The following is a 23,329-nucleotide window of genomic DNA, read 5'->3' as shown; positions in this document are numbered from 1 at the left end:
CTCCGCCCCTCGCACATTTTGGGGGGGGAACGTCCACTCTTTAGGAAGGAGGAAAATGGGGTTGTTGAGGTCCAAAAAAAACCTCCACCGCAGAGGGGAGGGTAGAAGAGGGGAGTGGGGGGGGGGATGCAGTGGGGAGAGGGTGAGTTGAGTTGTGCAAAGGGGTTAAATCTGAGAGCTCAGTTCTCGAGAGGAACGGGGCATGGGGGGTGGGGGTAACGCAGGGTCCGGGGGAGTGGGGGGACCCGCGAAGCCCATCCTTCGCCAAAGGGGCGTCGAAGGTCACTTCAAAGGGAAGACGGAGAACTCGGGGCGGAAGAGTTCCTTCGATTTTAATTCCGATTGCTTTTTTTTTTCCTTTTCTTTCTTTCTCGTCGAATTCCTTTTATTTTGGGGGGGGGGGAAGGGGGATTTTTTTTTGTTTCCGTTCTATAAAAATTTGTATTTATTTATATATATATATATATATAAAACCAGCGGGCGAGCGGGCAGCCCTGCGCGGCCAGGAGTTACATGGCCTCTACGTAGTTGGCGGGCAGCATTCCGCGCTCCCCGGAACGCTCGACCGTGCCAAACATCCAGCCCTCGTCGATCTGCTGCACGTCAACAATCAGGTCCCCGTCCTGGAATGACACCTCGTCCTCGTCGGCGGCGACATAGTCGTACACGGCTCGGTACCGTTTCTGCGTGAGGGAGAGAGAGAGAGAGAGAGAGAAAGAGAGAGAGAGAGAGAGAGCGCGAGAGAGAGAGAGAGAGAGAGAGAGACTGGTGAGAGACTGGTGAGAGAGAGAAAGACTGTGAGAGAGAAAGAGAAGAGTTTGGGTGTGAGTGTGTGTGTGTGTGGGGGGGGGGAAAGAGACTGGGGGTGAGCGTGTGTGTGTGTGTGTGTGTGCGTGTGCGTGTGCGTAGGAGACTGAGTGAGCGTGTGTGTGAGGGAATGTGAGTGAGCGAGAGTGCGCGCGCGCGCGTGTGTGTGTAAGAGAGAGAGTGACTGTGAGAGAGCGAGTGACTGTGCGAGACTGTGAGAGAGAAGAGAGAGCAGTGAGAAAGAGAGTGTGTGTGTGGGTGAGAGACTGAGAGACTGTGTGTGTGTGTGCGACTGAGAGACTGTGTGAGTGTGTGTATGTGTGTGCGCGTGTGCGTGAGACTGTGTGTGTGCGTGAGAGACTGTGTGTGTGCGTGAGAGAGAGAGAGAAAAGAGTTGAGAGACCGTGAGGGCCCTTTTCCACGTTGGAAAGTTCTGGGGAAGAACGTTACCGAGAAGGTCAGCAAACTCTCTGCCCCTTCCCGGCAGAAACCTCTCCGACTGCGTGTAAAGAGGAACGCAGGGAATTCTCGGTTTGGTTTGGAATAGTCTTGAGAATGATGGGTCTCCGCCCGTGTCAAGACACACACACACACACACCCCCCACCCCACCTCCCTCGCCCCCCCACCCTTGGCCGACCGACAAAAAGCGAAGCGAGGCAGAGAAATACTTACCCCCGAGGGGGGAGCTGCTCTCGGGGCGGAGGATGGCGGGGGCTCAGTGTTCCCGTAGGACTGAGGGGGGTGATGGTGCTGCTGCTGCTGGGCAGCCGGGGCTGGTGATTGCTGGACGGCTGAGGAGAGAGGAAGAGAATAATAATAATAATAATAATAATCCTTGCATTTGATATAACGCTTTTCACGTCGGGAGGACGTCCCAAAGCGCTTCACAGAATATACTGTAAAGTGAGTTGACTGTATATTTGTGGGCGAACGCGGCAGCCAATTGCGCACAGCAATGTCCCACAAACAGTCGTAGATTGAAAATGACCAATTTATTATTGTTTTGGTTTTGGAGGGATTATTATTAGGCTCCGTGTGGAGTAAGGAAACTTGCCCAAGGTTTCGCCCTCTGCCTGGAATTGAACTCAGGTCTCTCACTTGCAAAGCGAGTGCTCTAACCACTGAGCTACAGGACTCCACAAATCGAACGCAAATGAACAGAGTCTCCCGACAACTTAATCGTATGGCTGGAGCTCTCCCGACTCTTAATCCCATTCCCCTGCTCTCTCTCTCTCTCTCTCTCTCCCTCCATCCCTCCCTCCCTCTCCATCGTGTCTGTATCCTCTCCCCATCCCTCAGAGGGTTGACTTCAAAATCCTCGTCCTCGCCCCTTCCTATCCCTGTGACCCCCACTCCCACCCCTTACCAAGCTGTCCGCTCTCCCCGCGGGCTCCGTCCTGCCCCCCCCCCTCCCGCCCCGTTCCCCCCGTCCAACCTGCCCCGCCTCGCCCCACCCTCGCTGGTCCAGCCTTCAGCCTCTCTGCATCCACCCTCTGGAACTCCATCCCACACTCCCTCCGCCTCGCCCCCTCCTTTGCCTCCTTCAAGGCACGTCTCAAGCCCCTCCTCTTAGGACGCCCTCCTACCCCTCTCCTCCACTCTCCACCCCCCCCCCCACGCGCCTGATCCCAACCCCCAGCTCGCGTCCAGCGCCTTGGGACGCCCTCCCATCGCGAACGTGATTTGGTATCGGATCGTTTGGCGCCTGCGCTGCCCACCTCGGTAGCCCTCCGACGGCTGCTGGAAGTCCTGGGCTCCCCCGTAAGGGGCACCGTCCTGGGAGTCTCTGCGCTGCCCGTCGGCCGCCCCCGTGCTCCGTTTGCTCTTCTCAAACTCTTCGTGATACTTAATCTGGACGAGGAAAGGGAGAAGATGGTTAGGGTCAAAGGTGCCGTCAAAACCCAACCGGAACACGGGGCCCTCCACGTGGAATAACATGGCAGAGTGGCTATGAACAGGGAGGGGACAGGACTCCGAGCTGGGGGTGGGGGGGAAGGGGTGGGGGAGGGGGGGGAAAGAGTGGGGGTTGTTGGGGGGGGGGAGAAGGGTGTCAGAGAGCCCCACCATCAGCCTCAAACATATGAACCATTCGCCTTTCCTACTGAGTCGTGCTCTCTCAGTCCAGCTCCCCGAGCTCAGCGCGAGACAGGGACTTAGCACGTGCACACCACGGCACGACGTGCACAGGCAGAGCGCGTGTGCCACGGAACATACAGTGACTTAGCGTGTACCCCCCGTGATGTGAGCGGTGATTTGGAGCGTGTGCCCCAACCGACGACTTAGCGTGCGCACCCCGTGACATGCGCGCTGCTGTGCACCCAACAGCACGTGTTGGCACACGTTAGCCCGTCTCACACACACGCGGGTGCACACTCACAGCCGTGTAAGCATGTCCCCGGCCAGGCTGCCGGTGGGCGAGCGACTCAGGTCTCCGGTGCCTTCTGAACTAACAGTGAAAGACCAAAACAATTCAGACTTTTATTGGATGAAAGTGACATTACAGCGACAGTCCCCTCAGCCGTGACAACAGCGTCGCTTAGATCAGGGTGGTCTAGCTGGTGGCCCGCTGGCCGATAACACCCCCACCCCCCCCGACCCCACCATCGCACCCCCACCCACCCCGTCCCTCCGTAACCCGGAAATATTATGTTAGGTTCTCCTGGAAGGGAAACACAAACACATTGCTTTTGCGCCCCCGCGGAAATGTTGCGACGATTCTCGGCAGTTGTTTTTCTGTCGCTCGGCCCCATCTCCTCCACCATCTGAAGGACAGAACAGAGAGAGAGAGAGAGAGAGAGAGAGTTTCGGTCACCATCAACGGCCACATCTAACCAACTCCCTCCGCCTGTTCCTGGGTCGGTGACGGCAGGTCAGAAACAATGGTCTCCGAACCATTTTGGGGGTTATTTCGCCCGCCACGTACACAGTCACTACACATACGCCGTGAAGCGCTTTGAGACACCTTGAAGACGTGATAAGGCGCTGTATCAACTGCAACGATTAGTATTATTACATATAATCAAACCACAGATCCCCTCCATGTGCGTGGAAATTTCCCCCTGCGTATGGAACGGATCAGGTAACTTTCTCCCCCTCCCCTCCTTCCCCTCCCTCACCGTACGGACAACCCCCATTGCCCCTTGCCCGCCCCCCTCCCCCAACCCGCTCCCCACCCTTACACACCAACGCCAAACAAATACAACAATGCTAATAACGACCCCCGCGTTTGATATCGCGTCCTATCAAGTCTTCAAGACGTCTCAAAGCGCTCCACAGAACCTGCCGCAAAGCGGACTGACCGTAATATTTTGCACGCGACCGGCGGCCCCCGATTGCGCGCGGGAGCGTCCCGCAAACGGTCGCGGACTGAGCCGCCAAATTCTTTCGGTTTCTTTTCCAGAAAAGGGATCACCGTCCCCGGAAAAGCCATCCGCCAACCCACTGACCACCCCCCACCCCACCGGGAATCGCTTGCGAGACGAGGGCTCTGACCCCTGAGCTACACGTGTATGACAGAACTCGATCTTTACCCAAACCCCCCACCCACCCACCCCCAGCGCTGTGCATGTGGAGATTAATGACATGTTCAGTGGATTTAGCTTCCGCCCCCCCCCCCTCCCCCCACCGCCCCCCCCCCCCCCCAACACCTTGCCCACGTGGCCAGTCTTTTACGTGCTCAACTGCGGAGGAGCTCCCACCAACAACCAGAAGGGGACAGCGGAGAGCCAAGACCCCCAAAAAACAGGAAGCTCCATTTCTGGGTAGCGAAGGGGAGGTGTGGTCTCCGGTCTCATCCAAACGCAACTCAATCCTGTCCTAACTTGACACGCGCACAAAAGGGATCTTTCCTCCACCCCCGTCCCTCGACACCCACCCTACCCCCACCCCAGGAGGAAGAGCCAATGAGCCTGGCTCAGTCACTCTCTCCGAGGCAGAAGGCTGCAGGTTTGAGTGCCACGCTCCAGGCAGATGCTCCAGCACAGCGTTGGTGGGGTTGGGGGGGGGGGTTGGGGTGGCGTGGCGGGGGCGGAGGGCGGGGAGGGGTAAGAACTCCTTCCATCCTTCAGGTGAGACATTGGACCCGAGCGCCCACCTGTGCCTGTTCAGGTGGACGTCAAACAGATCCAGCGACACCGTTGGCAAAGTTTCGCCAAGGTGTCCTGGCCGACAATTCCCCCGGATTCCCCCCCCCCCCAAAAAAAAAAATTGGTCATTCGATTCGCGGCCGGTTGCATTTGTAGGGGACGTTCACCGGGTGAAAATTGGCTGCTGTGTTCGCCCCAACGCAGCAGGTGAACTGCTTCCCGACATGAAGAGGTCCCGTGTCCTAATTGCTCCTAATACCCAGGAGGTGGCAGCAGCGATACATAAATTGGGGGGGGGGGTGGGCAGGGGGGAGTGGGGGGGGGGGGGGTGGGGGCGGAGGGGAAAGATAGGACGCTCCCATTTCCTTTATCAGCTACGTGGTCTGGATCACGTGAATCCTCGCCCCCACCCTCACCCTCACCCCCACAGCCCCCCCCCCCCCAACCCTCGCGCTCTCCGCCCACTGTGACAGAAGCCCAAAAAAATCCACGTTTGAGGAATTTGGACCATTCCAGGCAAACCTCGGCAGTGCGTCACCACAGCTCGGGAGACAAGACACAATGAAGAGAAAGCAGCCATTCTCAGGCCCCCAAAATTCCACCCGGTCTCGGTTAAGATTCAGCAGGAGGTGGGGGGGTTGCGGGGTGGGGGGCAAGAGGTGGGGGTTGGGGGGAGTTGGGGGTCGGGGGGGGAGGAGACAGAAGTCTTCCAAATGAACAACGTGCATTTTGCACAGCGCGCCTCAGGTTGGGTGATGTATCAGGAGAGCTTTCTAGAGGAGGGAGGGAGGGAGTGGGGGGGGGGGGGGGTAATTATCCCCCAAAAGAAAAACTCAATCCACGACTGTTTGTGGGACACTGCGCAGTTGGCTGCCGCATTCCCCCCCCCCCCCCCACCCCAACAAAATACACGGTCAATCCTACACCATATATTCTGTGAAGCGCTTTGAGACGTCTCAACGACCCGACAGAGCTCTATAATCAAGCGCACGTTCATTATTATTATGATTATGATGATGATGATTATCGGTTTCCGAAAACGCCGCAAGATCGTTCACATGCGCCCGGGAGGGCGGGCGGGCGGGCGGGCGGGCGGTGGGGCAAAGACGGGACCTGGGGCTAAATGTCTCGTCGAGAGAGCTGGAGGGTTCCGAGCTGCCGTCTCCTCCTTGAGATCAGCTACGTTGCGCGCTCAGTCTCAGCTGTGGACTCGGTGAGAGTCGCGGGGAAAAAGAGAGAGAGAGATCGAGAGAGAGAGAGAAAGAGAGAGAGAGAGAGAAAGAGAACGCCCCCCTCCCCTCCGCACCATCACCCCCAATAGGGCCCTGAGAGATTGTGAAACGGACAGGAAATGATTTGCAGCTTTCCATCTCCTTGTAGGATTTAACTGACGTGGAACAAATCCACATTTGTGTGTTTGCCTTCACCCGCCCACCATCTCCCAACCACCACCACCCACCCCTCCCCCCCCACCCCAGACCCCATGTGAAAGCGCTTCACAATATTACACTGTAGTGACTGTGTTTCGTGGGGAATGGCAGCGGCCAATTTGCACACAGCAACTCTCCGTAGACAAGTGCAGCGATTTTCCCTCAGGGATTGTCGTCCCCAACGCAAGAGAGAGGCACCGACTCCCTTCTCGTTTCCAATCAATAGCATCTTTTATCGGCGGCGGTGGGGGGGGGGGGGGTCGGGTTCCACCGCCAAGCGCTCTGGGACACTGTCCTGTGCGTGAAGGGCATTACGATATGAATGCAATTCGTCCAGCTGAAGGCACTCTGCCGTCTCATCGGAAGGATGGCGTCCCCAATAAGGCGGCGATTCCCTCCCCCCCCCCCCCCCCCCAAACACCGCCATGGAGCCCCAGACCGTGAGCGCAAGGTCCCGGACGCGGGGCTTGAACCCACAACCTTCTGGCTCGAGCGAGATTAGAGTGTGGCCAACGGTTAACGATTATAGAAATTGGGACTTTTTTTTAAACAATATATGTCTATATATAGAATAATATCAGCCTGACACCAGCGAGAGAGAGAGAGAGAGAGAGACAGCGCGCAGATCCTCCCGCTGTGCTATTTACTGACTTCAGCGGTTTTTGAATTCGGGCAAAGAGAGTTTTAGATAAGGTTCTGAAACTGAGACTTCATTTTGCGCTCAGGAAGCCACAAGCCTGAAATTTCAACAGAGAGAGAGAGAGACTGTGACAGAGAGAGAGAGAGAGAAAGAGAGAGACAGACTGTAATAGAGAGAGAGAGAGACTGTAACAGAGAGAGTGAGAGACTAATAGAGAGAGGGAAACTGTAATAGAGAGAGAGAGAGAGAGAGAGACTGTAAAGAGAGCGAGAGAGACTGTAATAGAGAGAGAGAGAGAGAGAGACAGACTGTAATAGAGAGAGAGATAGACTGTAACAGAGAGAGTGAGAGACTAATAGAGAGAGGGAAACTGTAATCGAGAGAGAGAGAGAGAGAGAGAGACTGTAACAGGCAGCGAGAGAGAGACTGTAACAGAGAGAGAGAGAGAGAGAAAGAACAGGACCCCAGCACCTCCCCATCACAACCTTCAACGCTCACAAGAGTCCGAGCAGAAATGCCTTCCAAGACGTTTTGAATTGGGCGCAGTCCCGGCATAATCAGTGGGCGTCTCAGCCTCTGGTGAGCGAGAGCTGAAATTCACCCTCAGTGAAAGAAGACTGTTCACAGGTCCCCTCCGCCTCCCTTTCCCCGCTCCGTAAATTCACGATAAAGGTTATCCAAAATACGCAGAGGGTTTTTTTTTTTCCCCCGCCCCCCAAAAAAAGGCCAAGTCTAGGATCAGAGACCACCGGACCCAGTAATAATGACGTAATAATCCTTGCATTCGATACGGAGCATTATCACCTCTCCCGAGACGTCCCGAAGCGCTTCACAGAATATGCTGCGGACGAATTGACTGTGCATTTTGTGGATGAAACGCGGCAGCCGATTGCGCACAGCAGCGTCCCCGCAAACAGTCGTGAATCGAGTGACCAGTTTTTTTTTTTTGGAAGGAATTATTGCCCAATGACTAACAACCGGGGGGTTCCAACTTATTGCGAGGTGAACAGAGGGGTGTGGAGCAAGGAAACGTGCCCAACGTTTCGCCCCCGGCCCCCGGGAATCAACCCAGGTCCTCTCGCTTAACCACTGAGCGACAGGACTCCACCGATGTCAGCCCTTCTGAACAACAAAAAAAGATAAATCAGGGCTGGGCTCGTCAATGCCAAACCATTGATTGAGGTTCAGTCCACAATTCTGCTTCAATTAAAGGGCTCTTAAATGAAAATTGTTGCTGCTGTTGTAACCAGCGATCGTGGGTTCAAGCCCCACATTGGGGGGGGTGGGGGGGGGGACTTTGAACTTACAGTCGAGTCGAGGCTCACACCTCCAACACAGCGCTGGGGGAGCACTGCTTTGTTGGAGGAGTCAGCCATTTGTTCGAGACGTTCAACCATCTGTTCCCAGTTCAGGTGGACGTTAAAAGTCTCGTGGGAGAGATCCTTAGGAGTTTCTCTCTCTCTCTCTCTCTCTCTCTCTCTCCTGGTGTCCAGGCCAACGATCCGCTGGATTAAAAATGAGTCACTCAATTCGTGGCTGTTTGCCGGGACATCACACGCGCGCGACTTGGCCGCCGCATTCGCTTAAAGAATACGCTAAATCGATCACGTTATCGTGGGGTTCACCAACAGTTAGCGAGGCAGACGGTCTCACCTGGCTGTACACGGCCGGACGTTGTCGTCTCGCTGGTTTCGATCCTCCGCCCGACTTCCGACAGCTCGACGGCGCGTCGCGGGCCGTCACCTCGGAAGCTTCCTTAGCCGAAAGCCCGCGTTAGCCACCACAGACCGCAGCGGCGTTGCCAAACTCCGCCCGGCAGTTTCGACCGTGAGCGAGGCCGGGTAACCGGGCGGGCGGGCGGGCGTTCGTGCAAAGTGAGAGCGGTCCAGGAGAGAGAGAGCGCGTGTGAGAGTGAGGGAGAGCGAGCGATCCTATAGGAACCGCACAGTCTTGTTCGACACGAGCGCAACGGAAGCCAACCCGGTGCGGTGCCCGCAAGCCTTGCGTTTAGCGGCGATGGGACACACAGAGCTCCAGCGAGGTGACATCAACAGCGTACGACAAGGGTGGTCCAACCGCCGGCCCACGGGCCACATCCGGCCCGCCCGCTCCCTCCATAAACCCACAAATGTTTAAACTGTCATGTTATGTTTCTGGAAGGGAGGCACAAATACATCCCTCGTGCCGCCCGCGGATGTTTTCTCAAACAGGGCATCCGGCCCCTCGACGGCCAAAAGGTTGGACCATCCCCTGGTGTAAGACGTTCAAAATGCAACAACAACAAAAGCCTGAGTTCATCGCGCCGAGCAAACTACTTCCGAGAAACGGTGCAGGTCGTGGGTTCCTGGGAGAGCGGGGATCGCTACCAGCAATTTCCCAACGTTTTGATCCGAGCACAACTTCCTGCCATCCTGGGGTTGTGCCCTTCATCTGTTTTCCCCTACTTGAAAGTTCCATCTTTTCCTGGAGTTTGGATCCACACGTTCTTGCCTCGATGGACTGACTGTTCCACGGTGCAGAACATCGAAGCCAAGCCCCTTGCTTGACCATATCCCAACGCAGGGACAAGACTGTCCTCCATCCAGTCGTGGGAACGTTGCTAAAGGCCACTGCCACTTTCTCAAGAAGCTTCAACCGTATGGATTTTGTATTAAGGCGGGCAGACCCTCCCCCCCCCCCCCGCCCGATGGCGTGGTAGACAGACCTGCAGCTTATAGACCAGGACAACGTGAGGCTACATTGGTCCTGGGATTCCCAGGGTCAGGGAGGGCGAAACACGTTAGGTTCCTGCTCCTGGTCCCTCTACAGCACCCTCTAGTGTGTGTATGAGTCTGTCGCAGTTGGGCAGGAAGAGGTACAGATATGCTGTGATGGCCTCTACAGTTGAGAGGCTGCCGACACAAACATGTGAACTGGGGGTGGTGGTGGGGGGTGTGGGGGGCGGAGTGGGGGGGGGATACTGGACTGCACGGACTTCATGCGTCTAAGACACCTCAACCCTCCTTAAAGGGCCAGCCCCTCCGTTTGAATTGTGCCCCCCCATCGCAGAAGCTTCAGCAAAGACTTTACGAGGGTGGAGAGAATGGCGTACAGGGGGAAGAGGGCAGGAATAATGGAGACCCGTCCGGGTTTGGGTTACAGAGGGAGGGGCTGTGCGGGATGCGAACAGGATGCAGTGTGCGTCCTGGGTGGCTGACTGTGCGTGTTAACAATGTTCCCATTCTGGGTTCCTGCCTAACCTTAGGAAATGGTGCAATACTGCAGGGGGTGAACCTCAAGAGCACATTCAAAGGCACAAAATAGGGCAGGAGAGAGAGGGGAGAGAGAGAGGGAGAGAGGGGGGGGGGGGCAAAGGCACTTACGTTGCTGATTTGATCTTGCGTCTTCTTGATCCTCTGCATTTCGGGCGTGTCAGCCACCACGCTGAACCCGCGGCCCTTGTTCATCTCGAAGTCTTTCTTGTACGTGACCTGGAGAAGACGGAACGGGGCATTTCAAACAAAAATGTTGGTTTAAAAAGAGAGAGAGAGAAAAAAAATTCTCCCTGACTCTTTCTTGTTGTTGTTGTTGTTGTTGGCGTTGGTGTTGGCGCTCTGGGCTATTTTAGGTGTCAGCCCCGGCTCAGTCGGTAGCCCTCTCGCCTCGGAGTCAGAAGGTTGTGGGTTCACGCTCCCACGTCGGGAACTTTGAGCTCACAGTCTATGGTGGGGGTGGGGGGCAGTGGGGTGGGGGGGGGGTTTGGGGATCGTTGTATTATTATAATAACAATCTTTGCATTTGATACAGAGCCTTATCAGGTCTTTGAGACGTCGCAAAGCGCTTCACAGAATTTACTGTAAAGTGAATTGACCGTATAGTTTGAGGGCGAAACGCGGCAGCCAATCACGCACAGCGGCGTCCCACCAACAGTCGTGGGTCGAGTGACCATTTATTTTGGGGAGGGATTGCGAGGGGCACTGCCCTTCGGATGAAACCTCACTCCCCCCCCCCCCCCACCGTCTGTGTCTGTTCGGGTGGACATTAAAAATCCCTGTTGGAAAAGAGAAGGGAATTTCTTTCTCCCGGTCAACGTCCTGGCCAACAATCTCCCAAATAAAGATGGATCATTGACTTCATGGCTGTCGCTGGGAGCAGTTTGGCCTACAAGAGTACACAGTCACTACACTCTACAGTAAATCCTGCATGTCCTTCATCCAGCCGTCACTCCTGAAGTGAAAGGCGCAACATCAATTGCAAGAATTATTGTAATAAATATCGAGGGACCAGATATATTGGGTGCACCCATCTCACCTCGTCCCAAGCCATTATTCACCAAGACTGCACATTCAATTCTATGACAATAGTCGTTGCATTTGATATAGCGCCTTATCACGTCTTCGAGACGGAATATACTGTGAAGCGAACTGACTGCGGGCGAAACGCGGCAGGCAATCGCGCACAGCAGCGTCCCCGCAAACAGTCGTGGATTAAAATTGTCTTTGAAGGGATTATTACCCCATGGAAAAGCGGTACACCGATCGACTAGCAACCGAGAGAGAGAGAGAGAGAGAGAGAGAGACTCGGGCCATGTAAGGGAATGCTGGAGTTAAGAGTTGAGGGCTTTTAATTTCAGCAGCTTCAAAAACCTGAAGCAATCTGCGGAGTCTATCGTCGTCCCGAGCGGCAGTTTAATGTGCGTGAGGGCTCCCAGTGGAGCGAACCCTTTCTCAATCGCTGACCAGACTCACAAATCCTCTGACCTCAACAACTGGCCCTTTCACGATCACAACCCGAGCAGGGGCAAAAAAGAGAATTGCAGTGGGTTTTTTTCTTCCCCCCCCCCCCCCTTCGCTGTCCGTTTGCTTCAAGTGATCTTTTTCATTCAAAAACAAAAGGAGGCTTTTAAATAGTAATAATAATAATTATCATTAATAATCCTTACATACGATAGATATATCGCTGGCCGTCTTTTGTGTCAGGAGGAGCGCTTCACAGTTACGGTAAAGGGCAGTGACTGTAACCAAACATTCACGAGACACACAGTCTCTACACTTTACGGTAATCACCTCACACCCGAAAAGTCGCGTTGGAATCCAACGAAGGTCCCAGTAGAAATGGATACGATCGAAATAAGAGCTGTCGAAGGCATTCCAGTGAGAACGACTCAATTAACAAATTGCCTCTCCTTCCCTCTTGCCCCCCCACCCACCCCACCCACCCACCCACCCCACCCCACCCGCCTGTTTCCAGGATGGCCGCACAATCCATGATATTTGAACTCAGAGACATCGGCCCAAACGATAACTCGACCCTTCGAATAGCTGAGAATTAACATGGGAGAGATGAGAGCAGTAGTTTCCGCTGTCAGACTCTCTCTGCATCTCCTTCCTCGGGCTGACTGCATGGCCCCCATTCTCTCAGCCCCACCATTGGGGGCTGAGCTTCCAGATTCTATGCCCCGAACCTCGATCTTGCTCCCCCCTCACCCTCCATCAGTCTCCACCCTTCGATCTTGTCCCCTCCCCTCCATGTCTTTGCATCCCACCTCAAAACCTATCGTGTCTACGATCACCTTCCCCCTTCCCACACTCTCCTGCTCAGGGTCTCAACCCATCCTTGTGAGTCGCTCCGAGATGCTACCCTCCGTGAAGGGCGCTGAAATATTAATAATAATAATAATCCTCGCATTTGATATAGCACCTTATCAGGTCGTCGACACATCTCAAAGCCCTTCAGGGGATATACTGCAAAGTGGATTGACTGCGGATCGAGAGCGCTCGAGGGCGCTATATCAAGGCAAGTCGTCGTATTTCGTGAAGCGAAACCCGGCAGCCAATTGCGCACATCGCTTCATACGGCTGTCGAGTGCGTTAACTTACAGTTAGTCCCAGGCAGTCGCAATTGTAAATTGCGGTTAAGTAAAGAGACTCGGCACGAACCCTGTACTGAGGAATGGAAGCTGATTACGAACTGGGGCCGCAACCCTCACAGTCTAGCCGGGTGGGGGGGGGAGGAGGGGGGAGCAATGGGGCTGACCGGTCGGGTTCATTTCTGCGAATTTCTTGTTCAAATTCATTCATCGGAAACAAAGGCCCAACTCTGAAAGCGACTTTAGGAGCATCCGGGGCCAGACGTCTGTGAAAGACCCGTTTCACCAAATTGATTTTTTTTCTGTTGTCCCTTTGATGAATCAGTTTGCTCACAGAAGTGGAGACTGACCCTTTCACCTAACTTTCTATGTCCCGAGCCACAACTTGTGTCACGGAGATAATGATCTCTTGACCCTCTCCCCCCCCACCCCCCGTTACAGTTCACCAAGATCCCGTCTGTGCCTTGTTCAGACGGATGTTAAAGACCTCGCTGTTTGAATAGAGAAGGGAATTTTCTCTCTCTCCGACGACCTCCCGAGATAAAATCGTTGCTGTGCGCAAATTGGGCTGCCACGTTCCCCAACAAACAGTCGTCAGTCACACTTCACAGTGAATCCTGTGAGATGTCCTGCTTATGTGAAAGGGGTGGAATTAAAGGCAACGATTTATTATTATTATTATTATTATTATTATAATATCTGTTGCTCATTCAATAGAACCTCGGATACAGAACCTGGCATCTCAAACTTCCTCTCTCGCACTCTCTCTCTCTCTCTCTCTCTCCAATCCAATCATGGTAACCCAACTACAGCAAAGCCCAACACAAATTTGTGGGAACACAAATCCCAACCCAACCTAACAGAGCCAGGCACGATGGTGTTAGGGTGGCTCGATTCTTTCATCGTAACGGGATGGTGCGTGGAATTAACAGCTAAACCCCAGCAGACAGAGCTCGATAGTGCAGGGCGTCCAATTTGCAGGCCCCCCACGGAACAGATTGTGTCGGGCGTGTGATTAAGGTCAGCACGGACTTTGTAATTAAAGGCTAGTGACCCACATTGGAACGGGAATATCAGGCACACATTTCAGTGCTCTCACAGTCCTGACAGCAGGATTACAGCAGGAAGATCTTGGACTCAACTAACCCACGCCACCATCTTGGTAGAGAAGAGTTGGTCAAGGAGCAGCGATCTTTCTCAGCGACAGGAGATTAATTTACAATAATCCATGCATTTCATGCAGCATCTCATCACGTCACTGAAGCATCTCAAAGCCTATCCAAGGAATGGATAGGCTTTGAGATCACCGTAGGGATTGTGTATTTCAATAGCAATCCTCACATTGGATATAAAGCCTCATCCCGTCGTTGAGACGTCTCAAAGCGCTTCACAGGATTTACTGTAAGGTGCAGTGACTGTACATTTAATGAGCGGATGAGGCAGCCAGTTTGCGCACAGCCATGTCCCACAAACAGCCACGGAGTGAGGGAATTTGTTGGCCAGGATACCGGGAGAGAGAATCTCCCTTCTCTTTTCGAGTGGGGTCTTTAACACCCACCTGAACAGGTAGACGGGACCTCGGGTTAACGTCTCATCCAAAGGATGACACCTACTGACAACGCAACACCCCCCGGCACTGCATTGGAGGGTCATCGTAGACTACGTGTACAAGTAGGCAAACACAGCAGTCAGTTAGTGTGTACAGGGTCTGTGTGGTCATCGTGCATAAATGAGCTTTCATACTCGTCTACAAAATACACAGTCACTACTCTTTCCAGTATACCCTGTGATGCGTTTTGAGACATCCTCCTGTCATAAAAGGCGTCGTCTCAAATGCCATTATTATTAATTATTACAGCGAAACTCTGATAACTCGTCGGCCGAAGGGAAACAACTCTGGTGAGTAGTAATTTGAGCTGACTACTTCGAAAGTACTCGACTAGCTGGGATATTGAACGAGTGATTAGTTATGTGCGGGTGACTAGTTACCCAGGGGCTTAGGTTCTCAGAGTTTCACTGGATTATTATGCACCGTGGGGAAAGAGGGAGTTGTGACTGCCGTTAATTAAAATGATTTATGTAACCAACCAAGCCTCTTCACTGGTTAATTCCAGTATTTATAGGCACTTTTAATTCCCCCTGTACATTCTTTACACATGGCGCACAATAGACCCATTGAGGGGGCGATGAAACAAGCCAGGTTCAGTTCTGTTTCACACAACGTCAGAGAGAAAGATTCAGAACAATAGTCTTTCACACTCTAGTCACCATTAGCAACCGCGGCCCACACACCGACATCAACAGAGCAAGGTAACCTCATGGAATTCATTTAATATTTGGCAGCATTTAAAAGGGAATTGAATAAAAGCAGAAAGAAAAATACTGTGCTACGGAACACTGCAGGCAAAGAGCAGGGATTGGGATTAGAGTCGAGAGCTCCAGTGGGATGTCCGATTCATGCAGAAAACTATCACCGTTGCTTAAGAGCATCCACAACCCAAGCTGAGAATTCCATGCATCCCACCTACACGTGGAGATCCCAGAGAGAGATTGTTGGAATAGAATGTGCTCTCTCTCTCTGGAGGGACGTATTAGGCACAGGTTGGAAAGAGCCAAGGCCTGGGGACCTCAGCGTGTGCTGGAGTCTAACCTGCTAAAACCACTCAGCTTGCCATTGCCTGGCCAGCTCTCCCGCTGCTTGTCCAGCTAGGACCAACCCAACCCACGAGGGCTTCGGCTTGTAGGGTTAACAGGCACTGAGTGGGAAGCGTCTCTCCCTGCCCTCCAGCGAATTTAATTTAGTGATTTGTGGAGGGAGGAAGTTAGTAGCCAGTGCAGACACGTGAGGAAGGGCCACTTTGGTGAGTAATTGGGGCGGTGGGGAGATAATCCAGTAACTGGGGGAGAAAGTGAAGGTAAGGACAATGTCGTGGGGGGAGGTGCATGGGACAAGGAGCAGAAAAGCCAGGTGGACTGCGTTAATGCCGGGTTGGCAAGTTAATGAATGACCGGGGTGCGGTAAATGTTTCATTTCTATTCCACATTTTGACTGGAATGCTGATCTACTGATAAAAACATGGGACGAAGAAACAATTAAGGTTCAGTCAGCCGATTTACAGGAATGGCTGAGGGAACGGGAGGGGCGGGGGGTGGGGTGGGGGCCGATACCAATCCAATACTTGCCCTCGGTCAGGGCTTGAGGCATCCGGTGAGTGAAAGGCACCAATTCAAAGGCCCCCTTGTCACACTGTCGGGGAAAACTGGGCTTAGAAACTGGGCTTAGCCTGATCAAGTTTCGGAAAATGTCTCGTGAGAGACACACGTACACACACACACATACACACACACACACATACACACACAAACAGAGCGACACTCACTACACTGCACTAAGATGTAGTCACTGGGTATTGTATGTAAACGCAGCAGCCAATTTGCACTCAGTAACGTCCTCCAAACTGCTGTGAAGTGAATGATTGATTTTATCCGGAGATTGCTGGCCAGGACACTGGGGGGGGGGAGAGAGAGAGAGAGAGAGAGAGAGAGAGAGAGAGAGAGAGAGAGAGAGAAACTCCCCTCTCTTTTCCAATTACAATACTCGGGACTGTCCTCCTGAATCGGGTACAGAAGGGAACTCGGCTTAAAGTCTCATCCGAAAGGCAGAAATTAATCAGACACACACACAGAAGGAAACACACACACACACTCCCCCCACCCCACCCACACACACACATACAGAGAGGGACACACACACACACACAGAGGGACACCCACACACCCACACATACTATTGGCCAAGACATCTGGAGAACCTCACTTCTCTTTTTCAACAGTGCCATGGGATCTTTACCAAAAGCACTGCAGCCCAGATGGGTGTCCCCCCCCACCCCAACCCCGACCCCCGAACCCCCCACCCACCCACCCACCTTGCTCAGAGCCTGAGCAGCCCAGGCTGTGACCTGAGGTTTCAGTGCGCGGTGCTCAAACCCACAACTGGAGCCAAAGACCCAGTGATAAACTCAGCAAAAAAAAAAGGGAGAAAGGTGACAAGACAGCGAATGTTCGAAAGCGTTCCAAAAAAGTCACACTGGATGCTGCGAATTGGCCTGGAAATATCTGTGGCTTTGTGCACTGACGTTAAGCTGTCGATTTCCACGCAAACGGGTGACAGTTGCTCTTTAGCAAATTAATTTAAGACTGTAGCACGAACCCCCCCCAACACCCTGTAGCCAATTCACAGTTCCCTACCCCCAGCGACCTCTCTTAATCCCTACCCCCACCCCTTCCGACTCGGACCAGCTTTTGTCCCCACGGCCACCTCGTCTTCTTCCACCCACTGAGCAGTTTTAACAGGTCGAAGAGGTAGGCAGGAGGAGAGACAGCGGAGGGTTTGAAATGAATGGAAGAGCGGGTAACGCTCTGGCCTCCGATCAGGCGTTCGAGCCCCACATCTGAGACGTTATGGGGGGAGGTGGAACGGGTGTCGTGTTGTCAGCAATTAGCCATGAAGTGCTCTGAGACGTTGCAGCAGTTATCGTGCATCAGCTTTAGCAATCGGTACCAAAGTCCCATCTGCCTGCAAAATGCACCGACTGATTCTGTGCCAGGTTTGTCTGTCTGTCTGCTCTCGCTCTCTTGCTCTCTCTCTCTCTCTCTCTCTCTCTCTCTCGCTCGCGCTCTCTCAGCTGCTGTCGCAGATCAGACCAGGATCCGGACAATGCGCTCGCTTCAGTTCAAATATCAAGGTAGCGGCTTTAAACGGTTAAGAAGATAACTCGCCAACCTCCACAACAGCGTCTCCGTAATCCGGCATCAGCACTGGGTTTATCACAGTTTGCGCGATTAATAAAAAATGGATTAGGATTTCCACTCTGACGGCTGACATCTCTGTTGGCAGCTCTAGTTTTCTCTCTCTCTCTCTCTCCCCCTCACCACCACCCACAAACGAACACAACCTAACCCCTCGATTCAGCACCCGCGCACCCCCCCCCCCCTCCACACACTGCACCAACCCCGTCCCCTTGTCCGCTCAACACTGAGCCCAGATACGCCCCCACACAAAACTCTGTACCCCCATCACATCAGATCGCAGCAGACACACAGGTGTGTACAGACAGCACTGTACAGATTGCATTAGCTGGTTAAACTGCCATCAGTCACCCCAACGCACACACTGGATTAATTCCCTTCCCCCCCCACTACACCCCACCCCCCCCCCCCCCCGCCCCATCACGCACACACCATGCCCCAACCTGCACCTAATACTCTCCAGCTCTAGGAGTATCCCTATGGGGAGAGAGAGTCTGGGAATTTCCATGTGTAGGTGGCAGCGCTGAAATTCGGTCTAGATCGGATACTCAAAACATGGCGATGGGTTTCCACGTGTGTCAGACACCCGGCTGATCACGGTGACGTGTTTCCGAGTGTGTCAGACACCCGGCTGATCACGGTAACGTGTTTCCGAGTGTGTCAGACACCCGGCTGATCACGGTAACGTGTTTCCGAGTGTGTCAGACACCCGGCTGATCACGGTAACGTGTTTCCGAGTGTGTCAGACACCCGGCTGATCACGGTAACGTGTTTCCGAGTGTGTCAGACACCCGGCTGATCACGGTAACGTGTTTCCGAGTGTGTCAGACACCCGGCTGATCACGGTAACGTGTTTCCGAGTGTGTCAGACACCCGGCTGATCACGGTAACGTGTTTCCGAGTGTGTCAGACACCCGGCTGATCACGGTAACGTGTTTCCGAGTGTGTCAGACACCCGGCTGATCACGGTAACGTGTTTCCGAGTGTGTCAGACACCCGGCTGATCACGGTAACGTGTTTCCGAGTGTGTCAGACACCCGGCTGATCACGGTGACGTGTTTCCGAGTGTGTCAGACACCCGGCTGATCACGGTGACGTGTTTCCGAGTGTGTCAGACACCCGGCTGATCACGGTGACGTGTTTCCGAGTGTGTCAGACACCCGGCTGATCACGGTAGCGTGTTTCCGAGTGTGTCAAACACCCGGCTGATCACGGTAACGTGTTTCCGAGTGTGTCAGACACCCGGCTGATCACGGTGACGTGTTTCCGAGTGTGTCAGACACCCGGCTGATCACGGTAACGTGTTTCCGAGTGTGTCAGACACCCGGCTGATCACGGTAACGTGTTTCCGAGTGTGTCAGACACCCGGCTGATCACGGTAACGTGTTTCCGAGTGTGTCAGACACCCGGCTGATCACGGTAACGTGTTTCCGAGTGTGTCAGACACCCGGCTGATCACGGTGACGTGTTTCCGAGTGTGTCAGACACCCGGCTGATCACGGTAACGTGTTTCCGAGTGTGTCAGACACCCGGCTGATCACGGTAACGTGTTTCCGAGTGTGTCAGACACCCGGCTGATCACGGTAACGTGTTTCCGAGTGTGTCAGACACCCGGCTGATCACGGTAACGTGTTTCCGAGTGTGTCAGACACCCGGCTGATCACGGTGATGGGCATCTGCGTGTGTCACACAAAACAAAAAGTCAATAATCCTTGCAATGTGGCATTGGGGGAGGATAGGCAGGAGTGTCAGCCTTGGACTGTAAGCTCAAAGTCCCTTATCCGGGGCTTAGAACCCAACCACTTCTGTCAAATAGAATTCCCCCCCACCCCCATCACCCCCACAAAAAGACACACAGTCCACGCCGTGTTATTGTGGCCAGGGATTTTCTCTCTCTCTCGGCAACTCGCACACACTCCCGCCCGCGTGAAAGGCTGGTTCCCAGCTCTTTACGTTTGTTAAATGATGTTCGGGTCATTGGTTCTGAATCAGCAGCCGGGGGGCGCGGGGGGGGTGGGGGGGGTGCAGGGAAATGAGTCTACGTCACTGACTGAGCTGTGTTTTGCAGACCAGAGAGCCACAGGCAGAGAGACAGACACCGCGGGAGAGAAACAGAGAGAGTCGGCGAGACACCGAAAGACACCCACACACGTTCACACATCACTGCAACAGCACAGGGGAATACAAACCAAGCAAGGTAATGGGCTGCAACGTGTAGTGACTGTGCGTTTTGTGAGCCAACGCAGGGGCCAATCTGTGCACAGCGACATCCCCACAAACAGCCACAAAGTGAGAAACCTTTCCCCCCCCCACACCAGCACCGACTGGACCGGAACAGCAGGTCAGGCTGGACCGTGAGCTCCCAGTCTCCGCAACTCAGCCACCGGGAGGGGAGAGGGCGAGAGACGGAGCCAGTCTGAGATCAGACGGGTCGCACAGCACCCTACCCCCTCCCCCCCCCACCCCCACCCCCCGCTGCTCCCCACCCCACTCCCCGCTCAGCCCCGGCCTGCCTTACCTGGCTCTGCAGCTCAGTCTGCTGTTTGAGACGCAGGTTCTCTGGGGTGTCAGCCACGCTGGTGAAGGACTGTTTGGGGTAGTGCCTGGGGAGGAGAGGAAGCAAGACAACACCGTTAACAACAACAACAACAACAACAACAACAGCCCGCTTTCACACCGCGCCCCCCGAGGGTAGCGCCCCAGAGCTACTTGGGAGAGAATCATCAATAGAAACCGTGTCTCTAAAATCTTTCATCAAATAAAAATAAGATAAACTGTCGGGTTATGACTGACCTGAACTCAAAATTGATTTGGATTCAAGCTTTTTTTTTATTATTATTATTCCCGCCAATGAATTGGTTGAAGTCTCGGTGAAGTATTTAGGTTTGCTGAATTGGCGTTAAGTCCTGTAGCTCCGTGGTTGAGAGCACTCGCCTCGCAAGCGGGAGGACCTGGGTTCGATTCCCCGCAGGGTGGAACCTTAGGTAAGTTTCCTTACTCCACACGGCTGTGTTCACCTCGCAGTAAGTAGGAACCCGGTTGTTAGTCGATTGGCGGACGGCTTTTCCGGGGGTAATAACCCCTTCAAAAAAAAAATGAGAATAATAATTTGGTCACTCAATCCACGGCTGTTTGTGGGGACACTGCTGTGTGCAATTGGCTGCCTTGTTTGCCGACAAGCATCTAACACTCCACTTCACAGTAAATCCTGTGTCAGACTGTGCACATCCTCCACAGGTCTGTTTCGCCCCAAAAATGCACAGTCACTACGCTTTATAGTACATTCTGTGAAGCGCTTTGAGACGTCTCGAAGACGTGATGAGGCGCTACATCAAATCCAAGGATTATTATTATTGTTCTAAATAAAAAGAATAATAATCTTCGCATACGATACGTCGGGAGGACGTCTCGAAGGGCTCCACAGGATTTTCCTGTGAAACAAGAGGGACTATAGGGAAGGCCAAAGCAGCAGCCAATATTATCATAGGGACACTGTGCAATGAGTCACTGCTTGGATGGGGGGGGGCGGGGAGGGTGGGGGGCAGGCGGGGGGGCCGGGGGAAGTGGGGGGTGAATCTCTGAAGAGCGGCGGGTCAGTGATGGGAAGAAGAAAGCTGCGGCTGGTGCCAATTGCACACAGCAGCGTCCCACAAACGGTCATGGATTGAATGACCAATTTTTCGGGGGGGATGAATCATTACCCCCGGGAAAAGCGATCTGCCAATCGACTAACAACTGGGTTTCTAACTTACTGCTGGGTAAACAGAGGCACGTGGAGTAAGGAAACTTGCCCAACATTTCGCCCCGCCCGGGAATCGAACCCAGGTCTGTAGCTCGCGAGGCGAGTGCTCCAACCACTGAACTACAGGACTCCACTCCAAACATACAACAACCTCTCCAACACAACGTCCTAAAAGGATCATCGCTGTCAACCAAATGCCATTAAAGTTAGATCCACTCTGACTGTGTTACCATTTGACATTTGACACAACGACCATTTGCCACTGAGCCCGAACCTCTGTCACGACTTGTATCGCCCCCTCCCCTCCCCCAAGACTTTTTTTTAAAACCAGTCTTCAGACCGCACCTTAAGACTTTCTTCTTCGACCACACCTACCATCACCTCCCCCTCTCTCTCTCTCTCTCTCCCCCCCCCCCCCCAGCTCGGTGCCGAACTAAGCCACTGTTCAGGACTACTGGACGCTAATCCGTGCATTTGATATAGCGCCTTATCACGTCGTTGAGACGTCTCAAAGACCTTCACAGGATATATTGTAAAGGACAGTGACTGTATCTTGTGGGCGAATCGTGGCAGCCAGTTGTGTGCAACAGTGTCTCCCAAATGGAGTGATTTTGGCCATAAATACAAGTTGCTGATGTCGTTAAGCGTCGATTAACCAGACCGAAGGGGAGTTAAAAGGAGCTAAGACTGCCCAACAGCACAGAGTGAGGATTGTGTGTCTGTCTCTCTCTGGGAGAGTGAGGGGTGGAAAGGAGCGCGGAGGAGAGGACCGGCTTGCAATCTGCTGTGGTTTTTACATAGTCTATATATTCAATTCTTGCTGAACGTTTCGGGCTGCACATCCTGTGGTGATGAGTGAACGTCCCCAACTAGCTCTGCTCACAGCGCTGCGGTTAAGGACTCAGTAAATGTGACTCTCAACCACACACACACACACACACACAAAAGAATGAATGAAAGAGAGAGACGCACAGACAGAGAGAGGGAGAGAGGCAGAGACAGCTCGTCCTTGGTGACAATGACATCCTCCCCAGTAACACTGTAAAAAAAACACCTTTCTTTTGCTCAGCCGAGCGTCTGACAAGCGGAAACCCATCAGCTTGCTTAAGAGTCTCCAAACCAGTATGAGTGCGCACGTCATCTACACGTGGAAATTTCTCTGCGACCTGAATGGGATGCACACACACTCTCTCTCTCTCTCTCTCTCACCCAAGAGGAATGCAGAGAGAGGAAGGAAGAACCGCTGGGGTTTTACCAGCTAAAACCGTGTGGCTCGCCATTGCTATGCAGTGTGTCGGGGAGACACGCACAATTATAACGCAATGCAACGTGAGTCAGCGGCGGGCGGTGCCCCTTTTACGGACTTTGAATTCGCTGCCAAGTGTCATATGTAGTTCAGCTCATTTGCCTGTAGCTCTTTTGGCTTTTGTTTTGGGCCCCAGCCTTTCCCTCAGTGACTGCGCTCGCTCACACACTAATTCCTCAGCACTTTCATACGAGCATTAACATTAACACGCAAGTTGGAGGAAACAGGGCTGACTGACCGACCGACCGACTGACGTCAGGAATCCTCCCATCAACCCTCTGAGTTAATGCGATCATTTCTTTTAATATTAAAAAAAAGCCAAGTAATGACCTAGTTATATTAACTGCACGGGTGACACATAAAGGGTGACACGTACAGCTCTCGGGATGTGCGTTACCCGCAAAGAAATCTCACAATCTCACCCTCCCAAACCATCGTCAGGGGACAACAGGGATAATAATAATAATAATCCTTTGAGACGTCTCCAAGCGCTTCACAGAATGTACTGTAAAGTGTATATTTTGTGGCCAAAAACCAGCAGCCAATTGTGCGCAGCCCCGTCCCATGCCCAGTCGTGGATTGAGTGACCATATTTTTTTTTTTTTGCAAGGAATTATCACCCACCCCCCCCGGAAAGCGAGCTGCCAATCGGCTTAACGAC

The 23,329-nt window shown here is 53.4% G+C and overlaps 1 protein-coding gene across 1 annotated transcript in view; it reads right to left on the bottom strand.

The window, feature by feature from the left end:
- Positions 1-423: 423 nt before the first annotated feature.
- lasp1 (LIM and SH3 protein 1) overlaps positions 424-23,329 on the bottom strand; it is a 44,445-nt gene continuing 21,539 nt past the window's right edge. The window contains exons 3-7 of the mRNA XM_042343206.1: positions 20,139-20,223; positions 10,326-10,433; positions 2,527-2,659; positions 1,481-1,599; positions 424-683 (exon numbers count right to left, since the gene is read on the bottom strand). Of these exons, the coding sequence (XP_042199140.1) occupies positions 510-683; positions 1,481-1,599; positions 2,527-2,659; positions 10,326-10,433; positions 20,139-20,223 (619 nt within the window). The 3' untranslated portion in view covers positions 424-509. The remainder of the gene's footprint in view (positions 684-1,480; positions 1,600-2,526; positions 2,660-10,325; positions 10,434-20,138; positions 20,224-23,329) is intronic.

This window comes from Callorhinchus milii, unplaced genomic scaffold (assembly GCF_018977255.1).
Source record: "Callorhinchus milii isolate IMCB2004 unplaced genomic scaffold, IMCB_Cmil_1.0 Scaffold23, whole genome shotgun sequence".
Taxonomy (NCBI): Eukaryota; Metazoa; Chordata; class Chondrichthyes; order Chimaeriformes; family Callorhinchidae; genus Callorhinchus; species Callorhinchus milii.
This window is presented reverse-complemented; position numbering and strand designations above follow the sequence as displayed.